Raw genomic sequence first — 15,317 nt, forward strand, 5'->3', positions numbered from 1 at the left:
CCTGGCCACTGTCCTGGTTCTCCGCGTGGCCAGGCTATGGTGAAGCCAAGAGCCCCCGTGCCTGGGCCGGGAGGGGAGGGACCGCAGGCCTCGGGGAAGACGGGCAGCTGCCCACAGGTGGGAGGCAGGCGGCCCCGCCCTCACCCGGCACTGTCGCCTGGGGAGCAGTGCGCATGCGGCTTTGACACGCTTGGGTCATGTGGAACTTTCAGAGGGCCACCCCGGAGGCCTCCCCCTCACGTCCTGGATCAGGTGAAAGGCCTCAACCAGTCCCTCCGCCTTGGGCACCTGCTGTGTCGGAGCCGGAACCCCGACTTCCTCCTCAACATTATCCAGAGGCAGGTGAGTCCCGCTGTGGCCTGGGAGGAGGAGGCTGGCTGCAGGCGGGCAGGCGGGGAACCTTCTAGGGGCGTCAATGGGCTGCGGTGTTAGATGAGACCGTGGCCAGAAGAGGGTACACCCGGAGACAGGGCTACACGGCCACGGGCTCCTGGGCGTGCACGTCGCTCCAGCACAGTCGGCGGCCGTGGCGTGTTGCCGGCGGGGCGCACACAGGGCCGCCTCGGGAGTCCCCTCTGGGGGCGGGCAGGTGGGTCGGGGGGCCGTGGCAGGCTTAGCCGGAAGGAGCCGTGCGGCTGCCGCCCCGCCCAGGCTTCCTCCCAGTCCATGCCCTGGCTGGCCGACCTGGTGCAGTCCAGCGAGGGCTCCCTGGACGTGCTGCCCGTGCAGTGCCTGTGCGAGTTCCTGCTGCACGACGCTGCCGACGAGCCCGCCTCCGGGGAGGAGGAGGAGGAGGAGGGCGAGAGCAGAGAGCAGAAGGCCAAGAAGCGGCAGGTGGGCGCCCAGCCCCCAGCCCCGCCCAGCCCCGCCCACCGGCCCTGGAGACCCACCCTGAGGGCCCCCTGTCCCCGCAGAGGCAGCAGAAGCAGCGGCAGCTGCTGGGCCGCCTGCAGGACCTGCTGCTGGGCCCCAGGGCCGACGAGCAGACCACGTGTGAGGTGCTGGACTACTTTCTGCGGCGCCTCGGCTCCTCCCAGCTGGCGTCCCGGGTGCTGGCCACGAAGGTGAGGCGGCCGCCTGCGCCCACTTCTCCCCACGCACCCCTGCTCTCCCTGTTTTTGTTAAGATGAGAATTTTTGCTCACCCAGGCTTGTATTCTAGCTGACTCCTGGGCACAGAAAGGATGCAGTCATGAACTTCGCAGGGCTCAGAGCCCTTTTTCCCCCGGCTGGGCCCCCTCTCCCTGGGTGGTACTGGGAAGCGTCCCGAGAGCAGCTCAGTGGCCGTCGTGCCGTGTTTCCCGAGGCGCTGGGGGCAGTTTTCCAGGGGAGCCGGCCCACGCTCCTTCCGCCCCAGGCGTGGTCGCTCCGGGAACACCACGCCTCTGCTGGGAAGCAGCCCTTGCGCGGGGCTCTGAGGGAGGGGTGGCCCCGAGACCGGCACGTGTCTGCGTGCAGGGCCTGTCCCTGGTGCTCTCGGAGGGCAGCCTGCGCGACGGGGAGGAGAAGGAGCCCCCCACGGAGGAGGACTCGGGCGACTCGGATGCGCTGCAGGGCTACCAGTGGCTGCTGCGAGACCTGCCCAGACTGCCTCTGTTCGACAGCGTCAGGACCACCACCGCCCTGGCGCTGCAGCAGGTGAGGGGCCGCAGGACGGGTGGCGGGCAGCACTGCCGGGGCATGCTCTCACACGCCCTCCCTCCCCCCACTCCCCAGGCCATCCACATGGAGACGGATCCGCAGACCATCAGCGCGTACCTGGTCTACCTGTCCCAGCACACGCCCGTGGAGGAACAGAGCCAGCACAGTGACCTGGCCCTGGTGAGGGGGGCGGGGCTGGGGGACACTGACCAGCCCAGTCGGGATTCAGGGCCAGCAAGGCCACACCTTGGCTGTGGGCTCTAAGCGCACAGCTGCCTTGCCGGTGACCTTCTGTCTGAAGCAGGGGTCGAGGGCAGGAGCCCCCAGTGCCCTTGTGATGATCCAGGCCTGGTTGCCTCTGTGGCTCTGTGGCTTGGCCAACCCAGGAGGCCAAGGGGCAGGAGGCCAGCCCAGGAGTCTGCGGCTGGGGCCCGCATCCCACTCTCTGCTGGGGAGGCCCTGTGAGCTGAGCACATGCCCGTTTTCTACTTCGTCTTCCTCTTTTCTGGCCATCTCTCTTCTGACCTTGCTCCCCTGTTAGCGTGTCGGCTGGCAGTGACGGAGGTTCTGGAGGCCCTGGGTCTTTGTAGAATGAGTCAGTGGACGGAGTGAGGGAACAAGCTGAAGACAGAGGTCGGTGGGCAGGGGGATTCTGTGCAAGCTTGGGTTCCTCGTCGAGGGGCTGGACACAGTAATAAAAGTCCGGGGCTGGAGGCCTCGCCCTTCTGAGTCTGGTCCAGGGGCCAGCCTGCCCCGCGTCACCGCTGCAGGTTTCAAGTAAATGTGGGGTCCGGCTGTTTGCAGCCGGCCTTTCCCTTCGGGTCTCGAGAAGCGTGTGTTGCTGCTGCTCGAGGGCAGGTGGCGCCTTGCCCCGGGCCTCGCTCTCCTCTCCAGGGAGCCTGTCGCTTCCTGCTGCCCCTCCCACCCGCTTGGCAGTTGACAGCCCTGCGCGGCTGCGGGGCTCTGCGTGTGGGGCCCTTCCGTCCGTCATCGGCCTGCTGCCCGGTGGCGGGGGGTGGTTGTGCAGAGCGGACGTGGCGTCGGGGCGGCCTTCCGAGGGGATGGGGCTGTCGGCCAGGCACGACCGGAGGAGGGCCCCGCACCCTCTGACGCCGTGCTCCCCCAGGACGTGGCCCGGCTCATCGTGGAGCGCTCCACCATCATGTCCCACCTGTTCTCCAAGCACTCCTGCAGCGCCGAGTCGGACGCCGTGCTGGCCGCCCTGCTCTCCATCTTCTCTCGCTACGTGCAGCGCATGCGCCAGAGCAAGGAGGGCGAGGAGGTCTACAGCTGGGTAAGGCGGGCGGGCACCCCGGGCCGGCCCCGCGGCCCTCGCCTCCGCCCGCTCACCCCCTTCCTCTCCCTCCAGTCGGAGTCGCAAGACCAGGTCTTCCTGCGCTGGACTAGCGGGGAGACGGCCACCATGCACATCCTGGTGGTCCACGCCATGGTCATCCTCCTGACGCTGGGGCCGCCCCGCGGTGAGCAGCCTGTGGGCGGTGGGGCCTGGGTCTCCCGTAGAGGTGGACACCCTTCCCTGCCCGTCCTGGGGGCACACACGAGAGCCTCCACGCGGCGGGACTGCATGCACCGCCGACCCTTCCGATCCACAGGCTGGGGGTTTCCAAACTCCTTGCCGCCTCAGCCCACATGCCGTCCTGTCATCGTGAGATGCACATGGTTTATTGCTGGGCACCTCTGTGCCTGCTCCTCTTTTTTTTTTTTTTGCCGTACACGGGCCTCTCACTGTTACGGCCTCTCCCGTTGTGGAGCACAGGCTCCGGACACTCAGGCTCAGCGGCCATGGCTCACGGGCCCAGCCGCTCCGCGGCATGTGGGATCCTCCCGGACCGGGGCACGAACCCGTGTCCCCTGCATCGGCAGGCGGACTCTCAACCACTGCGCCACCAGGGAAGCCCTGCCTGCTCCTCTTTGCACTGTGGTTTCTGGAGGTGGAGGTGTCCACATGGGGCTGCCCAGCTGAAGGGACACTGGTGCCCAGAGCAGTGAGCTCCAGGTCCTCCCCACAGGCCTGGGGTGTGGCCGTGGGCTGTGTCCAGAGCCGGCTGATCCTCCGGCCTCCTGGAACCTCTGCCTGGCAGCCTCTCCTTCCCTCCTCCGTGGCTGACGCTGTGGGCTGCTCTGCCACTTACTTGTGTCCAGGGGAGGCTGGCCTTGTGCCAGCCTGGCCTACTGGCTGCCCAGGGCTTTGTGCAGCCTGAGCCCTGGAAGGAGCCAGTTTGGCCAAGCCCACAGAGCCCAGAGAGCGTGCTGGCCCCAGCCTCACACTGTCCCCTGGGCGGCCTGGCCAGCTCTGCACCTCCATTTCCTCAACTGAGACGGGGCGATGCCGCGATTGTGAGGATTACACAAGTTAATTGTGCAAAGCCTCTGCCGCTGGGCCGCGCTCAGCTCTTGGTAGATCCTTCTCCATCCTCTGAAGCCCCAGTTCGCACCTGTAAACCAAGGACGTGCTGGCCTTGGCCTTCAGCCTTTGGTGCAGCCGGAGCTCCTCGGGTGGCGAGGTCTGGGAAGGCCTCGCTGAGCCGGCCCTGGTGCTTGCCCTGTTGTCTCTCCCGAAGCTGGTGACGGTGAGTTCCGGGCGCTGCTGGACATTTGGTTCCCAGAGAAGAAGCCCCTGCCCACAGCCTTCCTGGTGGACACGTCGGAAGAGGCGCTGCTGCTGCCCGACTGGCTGAAGTTGCGCATGATCCGCTCGGAGGTCCCGCGCCTGGTGGACGCTGGTATGGCCTGGGCGCAGCTCGGGCGGGGAGGACCAGGCCTTGTCTCCTGCTGTGGGCCTGGGCGTGTGTTCTAGCTGTTGCCGATGAGAGAGGACGGCTCAGGGGCCTCTGGTGGGTTCCGGGGCGTCTGTTATTCAGCAGATGTTTGTGGAGCTGTCAGTGTGCTGACAGCTGCCCGCGAGCCCTTGTGGTTAGGCGTGGAGGCCGAGGGCCTCCAGTGAGAAGCGGTGCTGGAGAAGGAACGAAGAAGACCAAGTGGTCCAGGAATTCGGAGGGGAGGAGGAGGGGCTGGGGCCTCGGAGCTGGTTCTGGGATGCAGAGTGGCCTCAGGTAGCCTGCAGCAAGGAGGAAGGGCATCCGGCGGTGGTCAGTGTGGTATCCAGGGGGGGTGGCAGGCCGGGCAGTTTGGGGGTGGCTTGGCTGGGGGTGGCTTGGCTTGGGAAGCACAGCAGGACACGCTCAGGGGAGCCTTGACTCTGAGCTGGAGGGAGCACAGGGCTGGCCCGCAGCCTCAGGACGCAGGGTGGGGGGCCCGAGGACCCACCACCCACACTTGGAGCTGCTCTCTGGGCCCTGTGCCCCGCCAGGCCCCGCAGGCCAGGGTCACCCGGTGGCAGTCGCTGAGTAAGAGCCACCCTCAGCCCTGCAGGACCTGGAGCCCCAGCAGCTGCTGCTGTTCGTGCAGTCCTTCGGCATCCCTGTGTCCAGCATGAGCAAACTTCTCCAGTATCTGGACCAGGCAGTGGCCCACGACCCCCAGACCCTGGAGCAGAACATCATGGACAAGAGTGAGAGCCGGGGTCCTCGCCCGAGCACCCTGGGCCCGCCGTGGGGCTGCGGATGGGGAGCCAGGCTGTGGGTGGAGTGGAACAGCCCCGTGGCAGGGGCTGCGATCAGGAAGCTGGAGCTGCGTCCACACCTCGGGTTGGAGGGTGGAGGGAGCTGCGGGCGCTGCCTGATTCTCTGCGGAAAGACCCTGTCGCCCAGCTTCCTGGGTCCTGGGGAGGCTTGGGGCTCTCCGGACGCCATGCGGAGGGCTTCCCTCCCCCCTGGGGGCCCGTGTTTACCCGTGGCTGCCCCCCCGCAGATTACATGGCTCACCTGGTCGAGGTCCAGCACGAGCGAGGGGCGTCCGGAGGCCAGACTTTCCACTCCCTGCTCACAGCCTCCCTGCCCGCCCGGCGAGGTACCCACCCGTCCCGGCTCGCACAGCCGCTTGGGAAGCATTGGCTTCTGGCTGGCGTCCGGGCTTCTGTTTATGGGCCCTGTTCCTCGTGGGCCTTGGCAGGCCTGGCGAGGCTGGGGGTCCCGGGGCGAGAGCCCTCTGCAGGGCCTGGGAGCCTGCTCCTCTCTGGGCGGTGGGCCGCCGGGCGAGCCTGGCCGTGGTCGGCATGGTCCCCGCCGCAGCCGGCCGTGACGGCTCCTCAGCCACCCTGCTCCTCCTTCCCTGCAGACAGCACGGAGGCGCCAAAACCCAAAAGCAGCCCAGAGCAGCCACCAGGCCAGGGCAGGACCCGGGCTGTGACACAGGTGCAGGTTCTGGGCCCCGAGGACGACCTGGCCGGCATGCTCCTGCAGGTACGGGACGCCCTCCCTCCCCGGTCCCTCCTCCCGCCTGGAATCCACGGCCAGGGGTTCCCGGGGCACGTGTGTTCTCACCCCCTCCTCAGTGACAGGCGCTGCAGAGCAGCGGTGCGTGGTTTCCGTCTTCACGCTTACACGCCTGTATGTGCACGTGTGTGCACAGGTCCACGCGCTCTTTCCTGGGCCTGTTGCCACGGGCCTCGTCCCAGTCCTTGGCCCCCACCCTACGCCCCGCTGGAGAGTCTGCTGGGGACCGGGCACGCCAGTGCCAACTGCCGGCAGCCTCCGTGGGGTCGGGGTGCGGGGTGAGAGGAGGGCTCTTCAGGGAAGGCCCCACCTGCCAGCCGCGCGGTCCTGATGGCTGCCTTTCACCAGATCTTCCCGCTGAGCCCGAGCCCACGGTGGCAGAGCTCCAGTGCGCGCCCTGTAGCCCTGGCGCTGCAGCAGGCCCTGGGCCGGGAGCTGGCGCGAGTCCGCCAGGGGAGCCCCGAGGTGCCGGGCGTCGCGGTGCGCCTCCTGCAGGCCCTCGCCACCCTGCTGAACTCCCCGCACGGCGGCGCCCTGGTCATGGTCATGCACCAGAACCACTTCCTCGCCTGCCCTCTGATGCGCCAGCTCTGCCAGTACCAGGTAGGCCCTGGCACGGCCCTGCGCCTCGCTCCCCGAGTCCCCGCGGCCCCCGTCCCCCATCCCGCCCCCCAGGCTCGGGGCTCCCGTGGCCAGGCCTGCTTGGGCCCCGGCTGACTGGGTGCCCTGACGCTGTCCCGTGGCCTCTTCTCTTGCTCCTAAGTGAAGAGACGCAGCTTTTGCTGCGGATCTGGGGGTACATCCCCCGCTTCTGTGACAGAAGCTTCCCGTGAGCAGGGCAGGAGCGTGTTGGGCTTTCACCACGCCCCCCAGCTGGTTTCAGTAGTTTTGCCACGTTCACCGTACTTGCCCCCGTGTGTGCCCGCGTGTGTGCTACCTCCTCGATCGTTTCTCTCTGAGCCCCGTGAGGACAGGCAGCAGCAGACCCCTCTCGGGCTGCGGGTACGGGTGCTGGAGGGGCCCCCGCTGTGGCCGGCGGGACGGCTCCGCCCGGCCCCGGCCCTGTCTGAGCCGTGCTGCGCTGTCCCCAGCGCTGCGTGCCCCAGGACACCGGCTTCTCGTCACGCTTCCTCAAAGTGCTTGTGCAGACCCTGCAGTGGCTGGACAGCCCCGCTGTGGAGGCCGGGCCCCTGCAGGCCCAGCTCAAGCTGTTTGCCGCCCAGTACTCGGCACGGCGCCGGATCAGTGATGGTGAGGCGGGGTCGATGGTGCCGGCGGGGGTCCTGGGCTCTCTGCCGTTGTGTCAGGGGGGACCGGGGCTTTGTTCCCAGAGGGGTCCCGGGTGGCGTCGGGGTGAGTGGGGCCCAGCGGTTTGAAAGGGGTTGGGGCACTGGGGAGGCCCCCCAGGGAGGAGTGTACGTGTGGGAACCGAGGGGAGTCGCCTGCCCGGCACCCCTGGCAGGAGTCCCGTGGGTCACACGGAGCTCCCCTGCAGTGCGGAGCGGGTTCCTGCACCTGGCGGAGGCCCTGACGTTCCGCGGGGACCCGGAAGTGGTCAGCTCCACCATCCGCGCCATCGCGGCCACCCTCAAGTCTGGGGAGGGGTGTGATGTGGAGCCCGAGCTTATCAGCAAAGGTACTTGGGCCCCGGGCGCCGTAAAGACCCCGCCTCCCCGCCCCACACACAGGTCCCTCTCCTGGGCGCCCCCAGAACAGGGCCCAGGGGCGGGGCTATCTGTTCTCACGTCCGGTGGCCCCCCGAGCTGGAGTGACACGGGTGCCCTCTCTGCCCACCTCAGTCCTCCGGGGTCTGGTCGCTGTGAGGTCGCCTCACCTGGAGGAGCTGCTGGCCGCGCTCTTCTCCGCTGCCTCCGCCTTCCCGGCCTCGGGGCCCGTGGCCGTGGTGAGCTCACTGCTGCTGCAGGAGAAGGGGGAGCCCCCGACCCTGGGGAAGCAGGACTCTGACGGCTGCAGGTGAGCCGGCGGGGCGGTGGCCGGCTGGGAGGGGGAGCGGGGGGCGGCCCTGGCCGGCCGCGTCTGAGCCCACCCCGCCTTCCCCGCAGCCTGGAGGCTGTGCGGCTGGGACCCTGCGCGGGGCTCCTCGTCGACTGGCTGGAGATGCTGGACCCCGAGGTGATCAGCAGCTGCCCTGACCTGCAGCAGCGGCTACTCTTCTCCCAGGGCAACAAGGTGGGCCTCACTCGCGCGGCACAGCGCCCTGGGCCCACGGTCCGCCCGGCAGCCCCAGGGTGGGGCTGGCTCTCTGTCGGTTCCAGCAGATCCAGGCCTGAGTCTCAGTGGCCAGACAGGTCCCATGTTTCCTCTGAGCGGGTCACCACAACTGGCCAGAGCTGGTCACGGAGGTGGGCGGGGGGTGGGGGGGCTGGTCCTTTGTGGGCTCAGGTCCTCACGGGGCACGAGGCGGTAGTGGGGGTGGAGCTCAGCACCCCCTGACGAGGGGTGGCGTCCTCGGAGGGGTCGGAGCCCATGTCAGGGCTCTGCGGGGGCGGCAGGGTCCCCCAGCTCATCTGGCCGTGGGGAAGGTGAGGAAGCCCTGACCGGGTCGCCGGGGAGGGGCTGGGCAACCCCTGTCTGTGATCCTGCCGCGTGCTGGAGGGTCTGCGCTTCTGAGAGCGGCCGTCAAGCTCCCGCGCCCCAAGCCCGCCCAGGCGTTCCCGCACTCAGGGTTTTGCTCGCGTGTCTCCTGGTCTCTGAGGAGTGGGTTCGGTTCAGCCCATGTTTAACCTGCGGAGTGACCGGCCGGGCTGGGTGGCTTCCCGGGCAGGAGCCTCGGATCTGCCTCGAAACGGACACCTTCCTCTGCTCTGTGCCGGCACACGTGGGCTGTCACCTGCTGACGCTACCCGGCAGAGCCGTCAGCCCGGCGGGGACCATCCCAGATTTCCTCCCTCCCCAGGGCAAAGGCCATCCTGGCCCGCAGGTGCCGTCTTTCCGACCCTACCTCTTAGCCCTGCTCACGCACCAGTCCAGCTGGTCCACGCTGCACCAGTGTATCCACATCCTGCTGGGCAAGAACCGGGAGCAGAGGTGAGTCCGTCAGACCTCTGTCCCCAACCGGCAGGTCTGTTCCTGCCACAGGCAGCGTGGGCCTTGGGGTGCCATGTGGCAGCCGCCCTACCCAGACTCCTCCGGGAGCCAAGTTCAGAGGGCACCGTCGGGGGCCTTGGGGGTGATCTGATCCAGCACCCTTCCCCCCGGCTTCCTCAGGAACCAGGGCTCTCTTGCCTGGCTCGGTGTCCCTTCTCTGGGTGACCAGCAGGCAGATAGTCGGTTTCACTGTCCTCCGGTCGTGTGAATGGCTGGCGTCCGTGCTGTGCTGCGGGGATGCCAGAGGCCCCTGTGCGTGGCTGCAAGCGTGGGGCGGGGCGGGGCCGACTTTAGCTTTGCCACCGTGAGCTGCAGAGAGGTCAGGTGGGGCAGCCCGCGTCCCCTGACAGCTGACCTGGGCCCTCGGCCGGCAGGGAGCGTCTCGCCCCATCCCCTGCCTCCCTCTGCCTGGAGACGTGCCTCGTGCTCAGCCAAGCCGCCTCGCTTTCTCCAGGTTTGACCCCTCGGCCTCCCTGGACTTCCTCTGGGCCTGCATCCACATTCCTCGAATCTGGCAGGGCAGGGACCAGCGTACCCCTCAGGCAGGTTTTGGGGTGTCCCCTGCCCGCAGGGTGGGGTGGCAGTTGGACGTGGCGAGATGTGGGCGCGCCCGTCGCGCCCGGGCCTGACGGGCGGTGCCCGGCTGCAGAAGCGGCGGGAGGAGTTGGTGCTGCGGGTCCAGGCCCCAGAGCTCATCGGCCTGGCGGAGCTGATCCTGGCGGAGGCAGAGGCCAGGAGCCAGGACGGGGACACCAGCGCCTGCAGCCTTCTCCAGGCCCGGCTGCCCCTGCTGCTCAGCTGCTGCCGCGGCGACGACGAGGGCGTCAGGAAGGTGACGGCGCACCTGACGAGCTGCATCCAGCAGTGGGCTGACAGGTGAGGGTGCTGGACCCCGGGCTCCGGAGCCCCCGCCTGTCCCCTGGCCCGTATGATGGGAGGCCGTGGCTCAGACGTGAGCACCGGGGAAATGAGCCCAGGCCGCCAGCGGGGGCGGGGTAGGGCTGAGGGGCCTGGCACGGCAGCTCGGCGCGCAGCCCGCGGTGGGCACAGCGGCTCCTCTGTCCCGCGGCCACCCCGACTCTGGTCTCTGGCCTCTCGCAGCGTGCTGGGCAGGCGTTGCCGGGACCTGCTCGTGCACCTGTACCTGCAGCGGCCAGACCTCCGGGTGCCTGTGCCTGACGTCCTGCTGCACAGCGAAGGGGCCGCCGGCAGCAGCGTCTGCAAGGTAAAGCCCTACGGGGTCATCGGGGCCGCCTTTATCCTTCACTTGAAGGTAGAAACGCCAACTGGGAGGTAGAGAAATCCCTTTTCTCAGATCTAAAGACAAAAAAAGGCACCTGCTGAGTGTCGATGGCATGTCTGAGGGCAGAGCCTGCCCCGCCACCCTCGCCTGTCCGACCTCTCGAAGGGTCTGGAAACGATCTTTTCCTCCTCCAAGAAGTCCTCTGGGTGTGGAGCTGAGGAGAGTGGGTGTCCCCCTCGTTCCCTGTTAAGGGACCGTTGACTACAACAGGCCGCGTGGTGCGTGTGTGACGGTGTTGCATGTGTCCCAGCACCCCCATCCCTTTCTGGCTGCCTGCCGTGGCGCCGGCCTTTGGCCCAGCGTGGGGCCTCCGTGCGTGGGTCTGTGTGGCATCTGCCTTCACCTCCCTTGGGTGATGGCGGGGGAAGGGGGGTCTGCTGGACCCCCTGCCCATGTCCCCTGGGCTGGACCCTGGAGTCGGATGTGCTGCCTACCCTGCTTCTCGGGATGGGGAGGGAAGTTGATGTTTTTCCAGCTGTGCTTCCTTCCACTCTTGTGTGTTACTTGTTTTACACACCTGAAATTATGCCTTATTTGTAAGGTTGGTTTTTCTCGTCCGAGCTAATGTAGGGCTTTTATTCTGTTTGTGTGGAGAGGGTGACCTCACACACCACGTGCTGAGATTGTCTGGGAGCTCTGGCCACGGCCTGTTTGACCCCCAGGAGTACCAGAAGGCACTGGGGGAGCAGGTTTCTCTGGGTCGCTGCATAGGTCCTTAGGGACCATGCCAGGGCCTTGGGGTCCGGGGACCTTGGAGCAGGGGTCCGCACACTGCCCGGTGAGCCCCATCGTAGCCCCTGCAGTGGCGGGCAGCGGACTCGGCGGGGGGCGGGCAGGTAGGGTGCGAGGGCTGCAGGCGTCTCCGGCTCTGACCACCCCCGTCCCTCTCAGCTGGACGGCCTCATTCACCGCTTCATCACCCTCCTCGCGGACACCAGCGACTCCCGGGCCGCCGAGAACCGAGTGGCCGACGCCAACATGGCCTGTCGGAAGCTGGCTGTGGCCCACCCCATCCTGCTGCTCAGGTACCGCCTGGCCTGTCCCACCTGCAGCCCGAGTGGGCAAAGCTCGCTGGCAGGGTGCCCTCCCTGCCCCAGCCTGGAGCGGCTCCCACACCAGGCGTTCCTGTAAGGCGGGCTCTGCGGCTAAGAGCAGGTGGACGGACACCGTGGTGGTGTCATCACGGGCGGCCAGGGCCTCAGCTGCTTCCTGACTAAGCTGAGTCTCGGGGGGAGGGGCCAGGTGGGCACAGGAGAGGGTGGGTCAGGTGAGTGGCCCAGGACATCGCGGTGGGGGTTAGCGGGCGCCGGGTGGTCTCCAAGTGCAAGTTGATGTCGGCCCTGGGGTCGGGGGGAGACGGCCCAGGACCACCGAGCACACGCGTCGCCCCCGTCGCCCCCAGGCACCTGCCCATGATCGCCGCCCTCCTGCACGGCCGCAACCACCTCAACTTTCAGGAGTTCCGGCAGCAGAACCACCTGACCTTCTTCCTGCACGTGCTGGGCATCCTGGAGCTGCTGCAGCCGCACGTGTTCCAGAGCGAGCACCAGGGGGCGCTGTGGGACTGCCTGCTCTCCTTTCTCCGCCTGCTGCTGGTGGGTGCCCCGCCCACCCTCGGGACGCTGGGCCCCAGGCATCCCCAGGAGTCGGGTGCCCCGGTCCCCCTCCCTGCGCCCTTCCCAGCCGGTGCCCCTGCTCTCCCTGCTGCCCCCGCCACCATTCTGAGCTCGTCCCCCTTCTGCTCCACGACTCTGGCAGCCCCGGTCCTCCTGACCAGGACTGAGGGTCCGTCCCCTTGTCCACCTGAGGCGGCTGGGTGAGGGCACAGCCCCTTGGCTGCATCAGGGGCAGGGCCAGGCCACCTGCCTGTCTGATAGCTTCACCCGGGGAAGGCCCCCAGCTGCTCACATGCCTGGGGAGACCCCACGCTCCTCAGGGTTCATGAGGGACAAGGCCACTCCTGACCCTTAGGGACCTTAACGTGCTGCCCGGCAGAGGGCGGCATGTTGGCGGTGTCCAGGGTGTACTGTGAGGCTCCAGAGGGAGCGACGCGGCCAAGACGGGGGATGCTTCAGGCCCTGAATGCTCCCCCCCCTCGCACTTCCCTTTGCAGAACTACAGGAAGTCCTCCCGCCACCTGGCCCCCTTCATCAGCAAGTTCGTGCAGTTCACCCACAAGTATATCACCTGCAATGCCCCGGCCGCCGTCGCCTTCCTGCAGAAACACTCCGACGCGCTCCAGTGAGTGTGCGCGTCTGGCACGGCTCCTCTCCGGCCAGGGTCCCGTCGTGGTGGTGCTCAGGGCTGGGAGCTCCCAAGGGGCGTGGTGGCGGGGATGGACACTGCCCATGGCGCCGGGGCCCGGGGCAGCAGGGCTGTTGACGCTGGGTCTGTGCCGGGGCCATTCTGAGCTGGCTTCCTCCTCCCTCGGCTCCCGGGGCACCTCCTGAGCCCCTGCCCACGGGGCCCTGCTTGCCTCCCTCCTGTGGCGTGGTCCTCACGGAGAACCTTGCTCCCCCAGTGACCTGTCCTTCGACAGCAGTGACCTGGTGATGCTCAAGTCACTCCTGGCGGGGCTGAGCCTTCCCAGCAGGGATGGCAGGGCCGACCGAGGCCTGGACGAGGAGGGCGAGGGTGAGTGGGGCCGGGGCTGCGGGCTGGACTGCACTGGGCGTCCCTCGGGCATCGTTGGCCCCGGGTCCATGACACGCGCAAAGCACCGAGTCGTGTTGTGGCCAGCGTGACCTACAGCACCTGCCTGCCGTCTGTGGGACCAACCAGGTCCCTCTGTTCTCTGTCCTCGTCCCCGTCCCCATCCTGTGGCCCCTACAGTGGGCCGACCCGGCACCTGCAGCATTGTGTCTGGCGGGCACGCGGTGGATTTGTGAATGGGCCGAGTGCCCGGGGGCCCAGGTCCGGTGCTGGCCCTTCACGGCCACTCTCCCCTGGTTTTGCCGAGTCGCTGGTGTAGAGTGTGACTCTCGGCCGTCCACGGACGTGCCTGGCGCAGGGCTCTGCATGCAGGCGCCTTTATTGAGCACCTGCTGTGTGCCGGGGGCAGCAGGGAAGGCCACGCGCACAGTGGGGTGGGTGAGAGGCTCGAGAGAGAAGTGCCGCGTCTCCCAGCAGCTCCCAGCATGCTCGTCGTTTCAGCGCATTTATTGAGCGCCCGTTGTGTACCAGGCACCGTGCTCAGCCCAGAGCAGGGGCCGCATCTTTGGGGGTCTGGTGTGATTCTGGGCACTGCTCAGCAAGGCTGTCCGTCGCTTACGTACATGGATCCTGCGGCCTCGGTGTCGAGTGTGTCCGGGGCTCTCAGGCCCTCTGGACGGTGGCCTGGGGCAGGCCATCCTCGTCTCCACCCGACAGCACTGGCCTCCTGTCTTGCAGACGAGAGCTCAGCTGGCCCCCTGCCTCTGGTCAGCATCTCCCTCTTCACCCCTCTGACCGCAGCTGAAGTGGCCCCCTATGTGAAGAGGCTTTCCCGGGGCCAGGCGGTCGAGGGTAAGTTTGGGGGTTTGGCTCCCCCAGGCCCTGTCGGCCCCGCGGTGGGTGGTGGCCTCCCTTTCTGTCCCTGCGGCATCCTGGGTCCCACAGCGGCCCTTGGCCGTCCAGGCTTCTCCTGGTGGGGGGGCATCCAGAAGACAGCAGGGCCCCTGCCAGGTCCCGGGAGGGGCTGGGCTCTTCCCTCAGAGCGGGAATAAGGGTGGGTAGAGAGGGGGTTGGGGGGAGAAGCGGGGCTGGAGACTGGGGGTGGCTCTTCTGCTGGCCAGTGGCGCTGGGGAGCCCCCTGGAATCCCCGTGGGTACCGAGGAAGAGGGGCCTGGCGGGGAGCTGGCCGACAGCCCCTGGTCCCCTACGGGGGAGCCAAGGGCCTGGGTGGCCACCTATGGGGAGGGGCAGGGCCATGTTTCTGCAGTGTGGCTTCGGGGCAGCTGGGGCAGACATCTGGGGAGCGTGGTGCAGATGCAGATCCCTGGGCCCCTCAGAAACCTCTGAAAGCCTGGTCGACCAGCACCTCCGGTTTGGGGTCGCTGGCTGGGTAGTTGGGAAGGCAGCGGAACCCCCAGTGCTTTCCGTCCCAAGGTGCTGGGGGCCCCCTGGCCTGAGCAAGCACTAGGGATGCTATGGAAGCTCCAGGAGGCACTGGCGCTGATGTTATGAGCAGCCATGCTGCACCTGTAGAACCAGGTCCCTCCGCCAGAGCCTGTGCTGAGGCCGGGCCAGGGTCCCTGCCTGGCAGGTGTGCTGTGGGGCAGCGGGCCCTGACCCCGGGACTCCACCACTCCTGCCTCTGGGCTGCGTGGGGGACAGGTTCGCCCCCGAGCCCAGCAGCTGCAGCCCAGCCCTCACAACACGCTTTCTACCCATCTTAGATCTGTTGGAGGTTCTGAGCGACGTGGACGAGATGTCCCGGCGGAGACCTGAGATCCTGGGCTTCTTCTCGGTGCGGAAGCTGCCACGTGTCCAGAGGAACTGAGACCGTGTCGGAGGCTGGGGTGGGAGGGCAAAGCCACGCTGGGCCCCCCGGGACAGGGACGCCGCCCCCACCCTCCTTCCTGCTGTGCACCCTGCTCAGCCCGCAGTGGCTGGGCTTTGGGGGCGGGCACCACGTCTGAGTGCGGCCCCGCCCCAGTTGCTCAGTCCCGCCCAGAACTGAGGCTGCAGCTCCTCCACTCTGCGCTGGGGCTCCTATGTGCTTCATGGGTCCCGAGGTCCCAGGGCCCAGCAACAGGGGTGTTGAGGGGCTGGGGACTTAGGGAGCGGGATCCCCTGGACAGGAGGGTGGCCCTGCTGACACCGCCCCCGCCCCCGCAGACCAGTCTGCAGCGGCTGATGAGCTCAGCTGAGGAGTCCTGTCGCAGCCTGGCGTTCAGCCTGGCCCTGCGCTCCATCCAGAGCAACCCCAGG

At 67.9% G+C, this 15,317-nt stretch overlaps 1 protein-coding gene across 3 annotated transcripts in view; it reads left to right on the forward strand.

The window, feature by feature from the left end:
* INTS1 (integrator complex subunit 1) overlaps window positions 1-15,317 on the forward strand; it is a 29,463-nt gene that overhangs the window by 13,336 nt on the left and 810 nt on the right. For 2 of the 3 annotated variants that reach the window (XM_081255864.1, XM_081255865.1), the window contains exons 19-45: window positions 213-342; window positions 652-834; window positions 915-1,064; window positions 1,458-1,637; window positions 1,716-1,820; window positions 2,767-2,934; window positions 3,010-3,121; window positions 4,223-4,384; window positions 5,026-5,172; window positions 5,472-5,570; window positions 5,838-5,962; window positions 6,344-6,598; window positions 7,087-7,246; window positions 7,491-7,631; window positions 7,795-7,969; window positions 8,059-8,185; window positions 8,913-9,043; window positions 9,558-9,645; window positions 9,753-9,979; window positions 10,205-10,328; window positions 11,298-11,431; window positions 11,809-12,001; window positions 12,520-12,647; window positions 12,928-13,040; window positions 13,797-13,910; window positions 14,783-14,853; window positions 15,225-15,316. In XM_081255864.1, coding sequence (XP_081111990.1) covers window positions 213-342; window positions 652-834; window positions 915-1,064; window positions 1,458-1,637; window positions 1,716-1,820; window positions 2,767-2,934; window positions 3,010-3,121; window positions 4,223-4,384; window positions 5,026-5,172; window positions 5,472-5,570; window positions 5,838-5,962; window positions 6,344-6,598; window positions 7,087-7,246; window positions 7,491-7,631; window positions 7,795-7,969; window positions 8,059-8,185; window positions 8,913-9,043; window positions 9,558-9,645; window positions 9,753-9,979; window positions 10,205-10,328; window positions 11,298-11,431; window positions 11,809-12,001; window positions 12,520-12,647; window positions 12,928-13,040; window positions 13,797-13,910; window positions 14,783-14,853; window positions 15,225-15,316 — 3,834 coding nt within the window. The remainder of the gene's footprint in view (window positions 1-212; window positions 343-651; window positions 835-914; window positions 1,065-1,457; window positions 1,638-1,715; window positions 1,821-2,766; window positions 2,935-3,009; window positions 3,122-4,222; window positions 4,385-5,025; window positions 5,173-5,471; window positions 5,571-5,837; window positions 5,963-6,343; window positions 6,599-7,086; window positions 7,247-7,490; window positions 7,632-7,794; window positions 7,970-8,058; window positions 8,186-8,912; window positions 9,044-9,557; window positions 9,646-9,752; window positions 9,980-10,204; window positions 10,329-11,297; window positions 11,432-11,808; window positions 12,002-12,519; window positions 12,648-12,927; window positions 13,041-13,796; window positions 13,911-14,782; window positions 14,854-15,224; window position 15,317) is intronic. The other variant, XM_081255866.1, reaches the window with a different exon arrangement.

This window comes from Mesoplodon bidens (assembly GCF_964165515.1).
Source record: "Mesoplodon bidens genome assembly, chromosome: 15".
NCBI classification, from domain to species: Eukaryota; Metazoa; Chordata; class Mammalia; order Artiodactyla; family Ziphiidae; genus Mesoplodon; species Mesoplodon bidens.